Genomic DNA, 12,562 nt, shown 5'->3' with positions numbered 1-12,562 from the left:
ATGAGTCAGGTCTCTGACTGCTCCCAGTCATTAGGTAAAGTTTGCCCCGTATTGAGATGAAATTTGCCTCCTAGTACTCTTCACCTACTGACTCACCATCTGCCTTCTGAAGCAATGAGGACACAACCATTTCTCCCACATGTATGTACAGTCATGTGTGCATATATACAAACTTTTCCACACTAGTTTTAAATGCACAAATTGTAACATACAAATGCTTCAATGAACCAGAAGCTTTTAATTTATCAAAGGGACATCATTATTTTGCTGATACTCATATATTTTATTAACAATATTTTTTGAAGTATGAACTTTGTATACCTCATTACTATCTTGTTGACTCTACAGAAAAATATTTCAGATTCCATTACCTTACTTCCAATTTCACACACATCGATGGGGTCATTGTCACCACAACAGCCAGTATGTTTGTCATTGTGTCCTGGGTCTTCCCAAGTCTAAAAAAAATAACAATAATAAGGCTGAGAGTATATCACTCTTCTACATGTTACTAACAAAGTGGATCATGTTTGACAGTAAAAACTAACACCCCATGAGTCTGCAAAAATATAACTCCAGTCAACTATACTCAAAAAAAATTTTTTTAAAGATTTATTTATTTATTTATTTATTTATTTATTTATTTATTTATTTATTTATTTATGATAGACAGAGAGAGAGAGAGAGAGAGAGAGAGGCAGAGACACAGGCAAAGGGAGAAGCAGGCTCCATGCTGGGAGCCCGACGCGGGACTCGATCCCGGGACTCCAGGATCGTGCCCTGGGCCAAAGGCAGGCGTTAAACCACTGAGCCACCCAGGGATCCTCCCAAAAAATTTTTTTTAAATATGAATCTTTAGCTATTTTCTTCTCATTTTTAAGTTTGCAGGTTCCTCACAGGGAGCCCACCCAATGCAGGACTCGATCCCCAGACCCCAGGATCATGCCCTGAGCCAAAGGCAGATGCTCAACCGCTGAGCCACCCAGGCGTCCCTATTTTCTTCTCATTTTTAAGAAATTATTTCATTTTTTTTTTAAGATTTTATTTATCCATGAGAGACACACATAGAGAGAGAGGCAGAGACACTGGCAGAGGGAGAAGCAGGCTCCATGCAGGGAGCCTGATCTGGGACTCGATCCCAGGTCTCCAGGATCACACCCTGGGCCGAAGGCAGCACTAAACCACTGAGCCACCCGGGCTGCCCAAATTTTTATTTCACATCTAAGAATCTTCACTATATACAATAATTTTAATTAAATGTTGGGGCTCTATTATGCTACATATGCTATATATTCTCAAAAATATGCTAAACTAAATTTAAACCTTAAAAGAAAGAATAATCTTTTCTTAAGTTTATTTATTTGTTTTATTTTTAGTAATCTCTACACTCAACATGGGGCTTGACTCCCCACCTGAGATCAAGAGTCACAGGCTCTACTAAGCCAGCCAGGGTCCCGATAATGAACCTATTTAAAACAAGCAGAAACAACCACCTAATAATAGCTCAGACAACATGCAACACAAATACAGACCCAAATATTTACCTAAAAAACACATTGAAAGTAAAATGCGTTTGATGAACTCTTCATGTTCACTATCTTCTACTAACTAGATTTTCTTTAGAATAAATTTCCAAAACAGACGTAGGTAGACAGTAGTACTAAAATGGAAATGAGGGGATCCCTGGGTGGCTCAGCGGTTTGGCGCCTGCCTTTGGCCCAGGGCGCGATCCTGGAGACCCGGGACCGAATCCCACATCGGGCTCCCAGTGCATGGAGCCTGCTTCTCCCTCTGCCTATGTCTCTGTCTCTCTCTCTCTCATTCTGTGTGACTATCATAAATAAATAAAATAATAAAAATAATAAAATAAAATAATAAAATAAAATAATAAAAAATAAATAAAATAAAATTAAATTAAATAATTTAAAAAAATAAATAAAATAAAATAAATAAAATAAAAATAAAATAAATAAAATAATAAAATAAAAAAATAAATAAAATAAAATAAATAATAAAATAATAAAATAAAAATAAAATAAATAAAATAAAACATAAAATAAAATAATAATAAAATAAAATAAATAATAAAATAAAATAAAATAAAATAAAATAAAATAAAATAAAATAAAATAAAATAAAATAAAATAAAATAAAATAGAAATGAGATGCTCTGGTGGTAAAAGTGTCATCACTGACCAGGAGCCAAGACTGAAAAGTTTAATGAGGATTTTTCTGGAGCTTTCAATTGCTGGCTTTATTTCCTGAGCCCTCGTAAAGCCTCTCACAAATGAACCACTACCGAAAGTTTAAAATGTAGCCATTGTTCTAGTTCTTTTCTCCCCAATCTAGAACTTGTATCTTGGATTTGTTTGCCTACTCAACTAGAGTAGAGGCAAAAAACATCAAAGTGAAGAGGCATAAAGGGCAACTGGGGGATCCTTGGGTGGCTCAGTGGTTTAGCACTGCCTTCAGCCCAGGGTGTGATCCTGCCTGTGTCTCTGCCACTCCTTCTCTCTCTCTCTCTCTCTCTCTCTCTCTGTCTCTCATGAATAAATAAATACAATCTTAAAAAAAAAAAAAGGGCAACTGGGTCCAACAAAGCCAAATCCAACCTCCAGAAGAGTAAGTGGTTCAACAGTGTTTTCCCAGAGGGATAGTTTTTTGAGACTAACGACTAAAGCCACTGAAGTACAAGGTGAAGTGCTATAATTAAGGCAAACGACTCTGTGATTACCTGACAAGCTAGAGGAGTTTGATCTATGTTTTCATAACTTACAGATTGTTTCACAGCAGATTCCACTTAGTAGACTTAATGGTTAATAAAAACAAACCATTTATCAACAGGAAAAATTAAATTGAGTATTTCATGTAAAAATCATAAGTACCACAGGCATTAGCCTGCTAAATCAGAATTAAATATCCATCATTTACTTATAACAGACACAATTCTAGTTATTCTTCATTCAAATATCAAAAAAGAACCTACTATGCACACTGGGATGGTCTGGGGATAAATTGGTAAGCAATGTGGATATCCTCCCTCCTCAAAGTGTTGGCTGTTTAGGAAAACAGAACCTAGGGCACCTGGGTGACTCCATGGTTGAGCATCTGCCTTCAGCTCATGTCGTGATCCTGAAGTCCTGAGATCAAGTTCCGCATAAGGCTCCGCAAAGGGAGCCTGCTTCTCCTTCTCTCTATGTCTCTCTCTCTCTCTCTCTCTCTGTGTCTCTCATGAATAAATAAATAAAATTTTTTTTTTTTTAAAGGAAAACAGGGGCAGCCCAGGTGGCTCAGCGGTTTAGCGCCGCCTTCAGCCCAGGGTGTGATCCTGGAGACCCAGGATCAAGTCCCACGTCGGGCTCCCTGCATAGAGCCTGCTTCTCCCCTCTGCCTGTGACTCTGCTTCTCTCTATGTCTCTCATGAATAAATAAAATCTTTAAAAAAATAAAATAAAGGAAAACAGAATCCCATTTACTACTCTACCACAAAAGAGTGGCATTAAGAAGAAGAAATCAGGACTCTTAACATAAAAGCATACATGCGCTAGGTTCCTCACAACAGCCTGTGAGCTAGGTGCTAGTAATATCTTGGGGAGATAGGTCTTGGGAAGGAAGAAAGGCAAGTTAGTCGAGTGAGCTAGCAAATAACAGACTTGGGATGTGGTACCAATACAGAGCTTTCAACCACCAGGCTATACAGGCTCTCCTAACAGGTTTGCCACTCATTATGTAAAGAAACAGTGTGTATGGTTTATGACCAGTCCATATAGAAAAATAAATATTTCAGAAAAGAATAAACTTTTAAATGTGAATTTAAACACTGTAAACAGGGACACCTCAGTGGCATAGCGGTTGGGCATCTGCCTTTGGCTCAGGGAGTGATCCCAGGATCCAGGATCGGATTCCATATCGGGCTCCTTGCATGGAGCCTTCTTCTCCCTCTGCCTCGGTCTCTGCCTCTCTCTCTCTCTCTCTCTCTTTCTCTCTCTCTGTGTCTCTCATGAATAAATAAATAAATAAAATCTTACAAAAAAATAAACACCGTAAACATTTATCTTTCAGTTTATTTTGAAAATAACTCGTTCAAGAAAGTACTGAAATAATTACTCTTCTGTTGTTAAAATCTACCATAGCGAACACTTTCCACAAGTGTTTAAATCTTTTTCATTAACAGCAGTGGGTTAACTTTTTGTAAGCTAAAAAGTACATTTCGAGCAATCACACAGGGACATACCTGGGGGATGGCACCATAGTTCCAGATATATCCTTTATAAGGGAACAAATTTGCAACATAACGGAGTTTTCCTTTCTTCACATCTTGTTTAATTGGGTTTAGAGGGTCCTTTGTAGCTATCTGAAATAAAAAATTTCAAATCAGAATATTTGGATATAAAATACTATTCAAATAAGGATTTGAGGAAATGAATTGTGGAATACATAACCCCTAATTCCACTTTAATGACATGCTTTACCTTTAACATTTTCATGATTTGATATGTTTTTCCGTAATCAGCCTTTAAGTGGAAAACTTATTTGAGGTATACAGAAAGGAAAACAAACAAAAAACATTTACTTACTCCAGAAAGCAAAAACTAAAATTATCTGTAATAAATCCTAACATTGGAGAAATGTTTTAAGGTTTCTTTTAAACAGGCAAAATAAATATTATCCAACTTAAAATTTTCTTTAAAACATTTTAAATTATTCAAATATTTGAGTATATAACTTATACAAAGTGGGGTTACTGTCAAAAACCTTAATTAACTGATATAAAATGTGTAACAAATAACCACAACAAAAAGCCAAACCTATTAGGATCATCAGAAAGAAATTAACAAAATGCAACAGAAATTCTAATAAAATCACAGGTGGCTGGGGTAACTAAAGAGAGCCCATTGACTCTGTGGAGGCATCAATGATGGACTTAAGAGGACAAAAGAGGAGAAAAAGGTAATTCTAGGCTTTCAGAATGCCAGAAGCAAGGGTGTGGAGATGGAAAGTCCATAGCATATTTGCAAACAGTAACTGGTTGGGTTGGAGTCTCAGTGGGAGATTGGCAGGCAATAGGGGATCCAATTGGAAAGCAGATTGCACTAACAAGAAGGGCTTCAGCTGTTGAACCCTTAAACAAATCAGTGTGGCTAGGTCAAAGTTAGTACCCTAAGTCTAATTATGAATATAAGGGGAAACATACCTCCATTTTTGCATTAGACCAGCGTGGTACTTCAACTACCATGTGGAAAACGTCCTGAAAAAAAAAAAAAAAAAAACAGAATTCAGATGGTCCCAGGAGCTAATCTATTCTCTTACTTCAGTGAGCATGCTCTAGTTCTTCCAGAATTAAATTGTTCATTGTTTTGGACTTTGGAAGTCAATGGGCTTTCAGTAAAATTCATCAAAAAAAAATCAGATAACTGATGAAGAATGACGAGATAAAGCAAATATGCAAAATAACTGTAGAATCAAGGTGGTGGCTGTATGCCTGTCCATGGTGTATATTCTTTCAACTTTTTTGTATGTTTAAGTAAAGATAATAAATTTTTCATGATAAAATGTTGGGGGGTGGGTAATAATGTTCCTTTTTTTTTTAATTTTTATTTATTTATGATAGTCACAGAGAGAGAGAGAGGCAGAGACACAGGCAGAGGGAGAAGCAGGCTCCATGCACTGGGAGCCCGACGTGGGATTCGATCCTGGGTCTCCAGGATCGCGCCCTGGGCCAAAGGCAGGCACTAAACCGCTGCGCCACCCAGGGATCCCAAGAATGTTCCTATAAAGAAACAGTTTTTAAACATAACAGAACTTCTATCTCTGAGGAAGCCCATCTTCAAAGTGATCATCTCCAAAGGCTACTTACTTCCTCCAATGACAGTGCAATTGCTGAGGATGTTTTCGGAACTCTGATTTCAGAGGCAGTTTGTAAGACAAACCCAAGTCCATTTAATTACTTTGTCATACTTTAGTTTTAGCCTCATACAAAATCAATCAGCTCGATTACCCACATCATTCTCCCAACTTGGCTGTTTTTAAAAAATCAAGTACTCCTTGAAAAGACAAGAAGTTTGACACTGAAGAGCACATAAGTTCCAAAAATATTTTGATTCATGGCAGTGCTACTGTAATAAGTTTATAGCCTTAAACTGAGCTTTATTTTTTTTAATTTTTATTTGTTTATGATAGTCACACACACAGAGAGAGAGAAAGAGAGAGAGAGGCAGAGACATAGGCAGAGGGAGAAGCAGGCCCCATGCACTGGGAGCCCGACGTGGGATTCGATCCCGGGTCTCCAGGATCGCACCCTGGGCCAAAGGCAGGCACCAAACTGCTGCGCCACCCAGGGATCCCTTAAACTGAGCTTTATTTTTTTTTAAATTTTTTTTGATATTTATTTATTTATGATAGTCACACAGAGAGGGAGAGAGAGGCAGAGACACAGGCAGAGGGAGAAGCAGGCTCCATGCACCGGGAGCCCGATGTGGGATTCGATCCGGGTCTCCAGGATCGCGCCCTGGGCCAAAGGCAGGCACCAAACCACTGTGCCACCCAAGGATCCCTTAAACTGAGCTTTAAATGGTCAAATTTATTTTTACCAAGAGATCAAACCTTTTTTTAAAAAGATATTATTTATTTATTCATGAGAGACACAGAGAGAGAGGCAGAGACACAGGCAGAGGGAGAAGCAGGCTCCATGCAGAGAGCCTGATGCAGGACTCGATCCTGGATCCTGGGATCATGCTCCGAGCCGAAGGCAGATGCTCCACCACTGAGCCACCCAGGCGTCCCGGGATCAAACTTTAAATGCAGTTTTCCAATTTATAGCCTCTGCAAAAGGCATATATGAAGACAAATCTGCAATTATTCTTTTATAAAATGTATATTTTTAAAGGGAGATTTCAAATGAAAATCACTTAGTTACACACTTCTTAGGATTACTTCTCTGCTACTTTGCATCACAAATAGGGACTGGTAAAAAGAGAGATAAGTGCTCTATCCCTGTAAGGTAAATACTATATGGTTTAGAAAAAGTAACACATTGTTCATGGGTAGACCCAATCTTTGATTAAATTTCATTCTACCTACTACACGTTTTCAAGAACTGCACCTATCTTGTACACTACTCAGGTAGGTATTAAAATGGAAGATTTTGGGACACTTGGGTGGCTCCGTGGTTGAGGGTCTGCCTTCAGCTCAGGGTGTGATCCCGGAGTCCTGGGATCGAGTCCCACATCAGACTCTCTGCGAGGAGCCTGCTTCTCCCTCTGCCTGTGTCTCTGCCTCTCTCTGCGTCTTTTATGAATAAATAAATAAAATCTTAAAAAAAATTTTTTTTTTACGAACTAATCATAGGAGTCATACGAACAAGCAGCAATATCTTAAGGGTCCACAAGATGGCGCTGCTACCACGTGAAAGAGTGAGAAGCAAAAACCAAGGAGACTGGTTTTTGTTTTTTTAAGATTTTATTTATTTATTCATGAGAGACACAGAGAGAGAGAGGCAGAGACACAGGCAGAGGGAGAAGCAGGCTCCATGCAGGGAGCCTGACGTGGGACTCAATCCCGAGTCTCCAGGATCAGGCCCTGGCCCAAGGCAGGCGGTAAGCCACCCAAGGATTCCCAGGGATTGGTTTTTTTTAAAGAAAGCGTTACCAAATAAATAAATTACCTCAAGGGAAAAAGTAGCAAATAGAGGTAAAATATATGATTTCAAAATTTAGTAACTATATTTATAGAACATTTTAATTGGATTACATGATAAATACGATGATAAATATAGAGCCTCAAAATACATGATAAATACATGATATATATAGATCCTCAAAAACCACATTATATAATGATACAAAAACCCACATAACTATATATAATGGGAAGCAAGCAAGCAAAGAAAGAAAAGAATGACCAACATTACAGGAAAGAAAACATCTTTCTGAAAATGGTAAGATAACTACTGCAAACAGAACTCCAAAACCGTGAAGGTTTGATGCTTTTTAGAAACTAGGTAAGCCAAAAAATAGCAAGGAGTATCCTTAAAAAGTCTCAGAGCTGATTCATTCATTTTCTTTCAACAAATAATGAATCACTGATTGCCACTGTTCTGTTACTTTCCCAGGCCCTGAAGACTAGTGGTGAACGGAATAAAAGCTCCTTTTACTCCCTAAAAGTTGGGATCTCCAAATTAGGTTGTTTCTGTGTGGAGTCCTCAGGCTACAGCCGGGGAGTCCACAAACCTGAGTGAGGGACCTTGTCTGTAAAATGAAATGTTTAACACATTTTCAAGTGTTTGGAGATGCTGTAGTGATTATTGTGAACTCAATCCTGGGTCTCCAGGATCACACCCTGGGCTGAAGGTAGTGCTAAACCGCTGGGCCACTGGGGCTGCCCATTTATTGTATCTTTTTTTAAAGCAATGAGCTTGGGATGCCTGAGTGGCTGAGGTTGAGCATCTATCTGCCTTTCGCTCAGGGCGTGATCCTGGAATCCAGGATCAAATCCCACATTGGCTCCCTGCATGGAGCCTGCTTCTCCCTCTGCCTATGTCTCTTCCTCTCTCTGTGTGTCTCTTGTGAATAAATAAAATCTTTTTAAAAAATTATAAAAAAAATAAAATAAAGCAATGAGCTTATAGCTTTTAGTCATTATTCTCTCCAATTATTATCACAATATAGGTGTTACTTAAGTATTTTGATATACAACAGAGGAGCTTCATTCTTTAGCAGGAACTACTACTACAGAATAGTTTATTCCTCCTAGAAAACCATGGCTGCAATTCAGAGAGTTGTTCAGGTGACCAGTAATCCTTAGGATTTTCAGGGTAATATAAGTAATCCAACCAATTACTCCATTGCCAGAAGCGCTTCTACTGTTAAATTATGCATTCTAATTGGAACTCCTATGCACTGTTCGTAGGAATGTAAGATGGAATAGCCACTGTGACAAATGGCAATTCTCCCAAAAACTAAAAACAGAATTACCCTATGACCCAGCAATTCCACTTCTGGGTATTTACCCAAAAGAACTGAAAGCAGGGTCTTGAAGAGGCATTTGTACACCCATGTTCATAGCAGCATAATTCATAATATCTAAGCCCAAAAGAGGAAGAAAATTCTAACATGCTATAACGTGGCTGAACCCTGAAGATGTGGTAAGTGAAAGAAGCCGGTCACAAAGGACAAATACTGTATGTTTCCACTTATCTGAGGTATCTAAAGAAGCCAAATTCAGACACACAGAGTAGAGGGTAGCTGCCAGAGGACTGGCAGGAGGGATGGGGAGTTGGTGTTTAATGGGGGTGGAGTTTCCAGTTTGGCAAGCCCAAGAGAGGTCTGGAGATGAAGGGTGGTTATGTTTGCACAATACTGTGAATGTACTCAATATCACTAAACTTAACAATGCTTACAACTGTCAATCTTATGTGGATTTTACAACAATTAGAAAAAATTACGCATTCTCATGTTTCCAATGTTTACGCATTTAAAATACTGAGGACAAGGGGCGCCTGGGTGGCTCAGTAGGTTAAGTATCTGCCTTCAGCTCAGGTCATGATCCCAGGGTCCTGGGAGCAAGTCCCACATCAGGCTTCCTGCTCTGTAGGGAGCCTGCTTCTCCCTTTCCTGCTCTCCCTGCTTGCGCTCTGTGAGATAATAAAATCTTTAAAAAAAAAATAAAAATAAAATAGTAAGACAAGTTTTTAGGATATTTCGTACCACCCAGTTATGAATTCATGCCTTCTTTCACTAATCCCAACTGGTTTCAACTATGACTTAGCTCAATCCTAGACTTATTATCTTATTATGCCCATTTTTAGGGCTTCTCAGAACTCTGTTCTCCACCTCTACTCTGCTTTGATTCTCATCCCTGCTCTGGCATCTAGGTCCTTATTTATAGTTTCAGAGGAAGGAAGGAAGAGGTTAGCATCCCTTGTAGGAGGATTCTGACAAGCCTGTGGGAGGCAGAGGAAAGGCAAACCATAGCTTTAGCTCTGACTTCCCAAAGTTAGACATATCAGTCTTACTTCTCAGATTTGTAATCATTACATCAATAAGAACGTCAATGTCGAAGGTGTCTGGATTCCAAGGAGATTAGAAATTTAAGGATAAAATTAATTACATCATTCCATTAAATTAAAAAGACTTTAAATAAAAGTATTTTAGGGACAGAAGAAATGTAACCTATATTTTGCTTAGTCTTTTCATTTCATTGATTAAATAGGGATATTATAGTGGTATGGTGATCACAGGTTTCATCTCCAAACTGGTTAGTTTTCTTGTGGGTCAAATTAGTAGTCTCACGAGTTGTTGGCTAGTGAGCAGGCTATAGCTATTTGGTAGGCTATTATTACTAATGTAGGTAAGTATGTGGACCATGCTCTTAATATAATTATATCCCCCCAAAAAAATACATATATATATAATTATATCCCATCTCTGAATCTTAGTAGTAAAGTTAAATGGGTCTTTACTGGGGGACCTGTGAACACCTCATGATTTACAATCTGTTTCCAACACTGCATCTGAAGCCTAGTGAACGTGACATGCTATAATGCAAAATTATGTCAGTGGCTTAAATTAGCATTTTCAAGTTGATCTATCGCATTTCTCTGGATAACTTCAGGAATCAAGGAAGAAAGACTTAGGAAAAAATACAAAATCAGTCTCTGATTCTATTATCCTTCCTTTTACTTTTCTGTTTTGCAATATAATTTACAGAAAAACAGTGGTAGTTAGGATTTTCTTCCAAATATATCTAGAGATTAGACATGAAGCAAGAGGCTAATAAAAAACAAGGGCAGCTTGCCTTTTTATTTTTTAAACCTCTAGAAGAGTTTTGGAGTATAAAATCCCTATCAGAAGAGTTCACATAAGGAAATGTTCCACCCCCATAGAGGAACTTTTGAAAAGGTATACCAGATTTCGTCATTTCTAAGGTATTATACCTTACTAAGTACTCACCAAGTGGCAAGGGCTCTTAACTCTTGATTTTAGGTTTTGGCTTCAAAGTTGGTCTTTTGATTACAGGATATACTCTAAACTATTATATGTGAATTGATTCCTCCTTGTGCACTGTTGGTGGGAATGTAAATCAGGTGCAGCCATTATAGAAAACAGTATGCTGGTTTCTCAAAACTCTAAAACTCGAACTACCATATAATCTAGCAATCCAATTTCTGGGTATATACCCCAAAGAAATTAAATCATAATCTTGAAGAGCACCCCCATGTGTGGGAATCTTATTTAGTTTTAAAAAAGGATATCCTGCCTCTTATGACTACATGGATAAATGTGGAAGACATATGCTAAGTGAAATATATCAGTCAGATAAAGACAAATACTATCTGATCTCCCTTGTAAGTGGAATCCAAAAAAGTGAAACTCATAAAAACAGAGTAGAAAGGTGACTGCCAAGGGCTAGAGAAAAAGTGGAAATGCTGGTACAACTTTCCATTATAAGACAATTAAGTTCAGGAGATCTAATGTACACCATGGCTTAATGAAATTTGCTAAAAGAGCAGATATTAAGTATTCTTGTCACACACACACACAAAAAGTAAATATGTCAGATGGTGAAGAGGTCTATTTGCTTAATTGGGGGAGATCATTTCACAATGTACACATATATAAAAACATTATATTATATACCTTAAATACATGACTATTTGTTAATCCTACCTCAATAGAGCTGAAAAAAAATTAAAAATTTTTTAAAACAAAAAAGTAAATGGGTTCCTGATTATTTCATTGACAAAAGATGTCTATTTGAGCAGCTGATGGAAAAAAAAATATGATAAACAAAGCTCACACCCTATTCATTTAGAATTGTAACTTCACAAAGGAAAATATGATTTATGCCAACCAAAAAACTTTGCTCACTAAATTTAGTATTAAAAGTCCAGAGGAGATGGTTAACCTATTAAAATTTAAAACCCAAGGGCCCCTGGGTGGCTCAGTGGTTGAGCATCTGCCTTCAGCTTAGGTCCCACATCCAGCTCCCTGTGGGGAGCTTGCTTCTCCCTCTGCCTGTGTCTCTGCCTCTCTCTCTCATGAATAAATAAAATTTTTTTAAAAAATTTAAAACCCAAGAAACACCTTACAGTAATACTCATTTAGGTTTCCAAAAACACAGATTTCCTATTCCCAACAATTCCAACAAACTCTACGGTATGTATCTATAGAAAGTAATAAAACTGGGCAGCCCCAGTGGCTCAGCGGTTTAGCGCCACCTTGGGTCCAGGGCATGGAGGACCCAGGATTGAGTCCCACTCCCTGCATGGAGCCTGCTCCTCCCTCTGCCTGTGTGTCTGCCTCTCTCTCTCTCTTTCTCTGTGTCTCTCATGAATGAATAAATAAAATCTTTATTAAAAAAAAAGTAATAAAACTTAATTGACATGCCATAGCTAAAAATAAGCTCCTCTCCAACCCTATCAGATGAGCTTTAAGAGAACTAAATTTTAAAAACAGATATTATAACTATAATCTGTTTACTTTCTTCTCTTTATAAAATTAAGCAGATGACTGCATTTTCAGATGTCAAACTTTTCTATGATTTTCAAAAAATCCCTGCTCAT

General features: G+C 37.9%; 1 protein-coding gene across 1 annotated transcript in view; it reads right to left on the bottom strand.

Annotated features, from left to right (window-relative positions):
- PPA1 (inorganic pyrophosphatase 1) overlaps positions 1 to 12,562 on the bottom strand; it is a 37,944-nt gene that overhangs the window by 15,222 nt on the left and 10,160 nt on the right. Inside the window, exons 3-5 of the mRNA XM_055325753.1 lie at positions 5,195 to 5,248; positions 4,235 to 4,354; positions 372 to 458 (exon numbers count right to left, since the gene is read on the bottom strand). Coding sequence (XP_055181728.1) covers positions 372 to 458; positions 4,235 to 4,354; positions 5,195 to 5,248 — 261 coding nt within the window. The remainder of the gene's footprint in view (positions 1 to 371; positions 459 to 4,234; positions 4,355 to 5,194; positions 5,249 to 12,562) is intronic.

Source organism: Nyctereutes procyonoides, unplaced genomic scaffold, assembly GCF_905146905.1.
Source record: "Nyctereutes procyonoides isolate TBG_1078 unplaced genomic scaffold, NYPRO_anot_genome, whole genome shotgun sequence".
NCBI classification, from domain to species: domain Eukaryota; kingdom Metazoa; phylum Chordata; class Mammalia; order Carnivora; family Canidae; genus Nyctereutes; species Nyctereutes procyonoides.
Note: the sequence above shows the minus strand (reverse complement) of the source record. Positions and strands in the feature narration are given on the sequence as shown.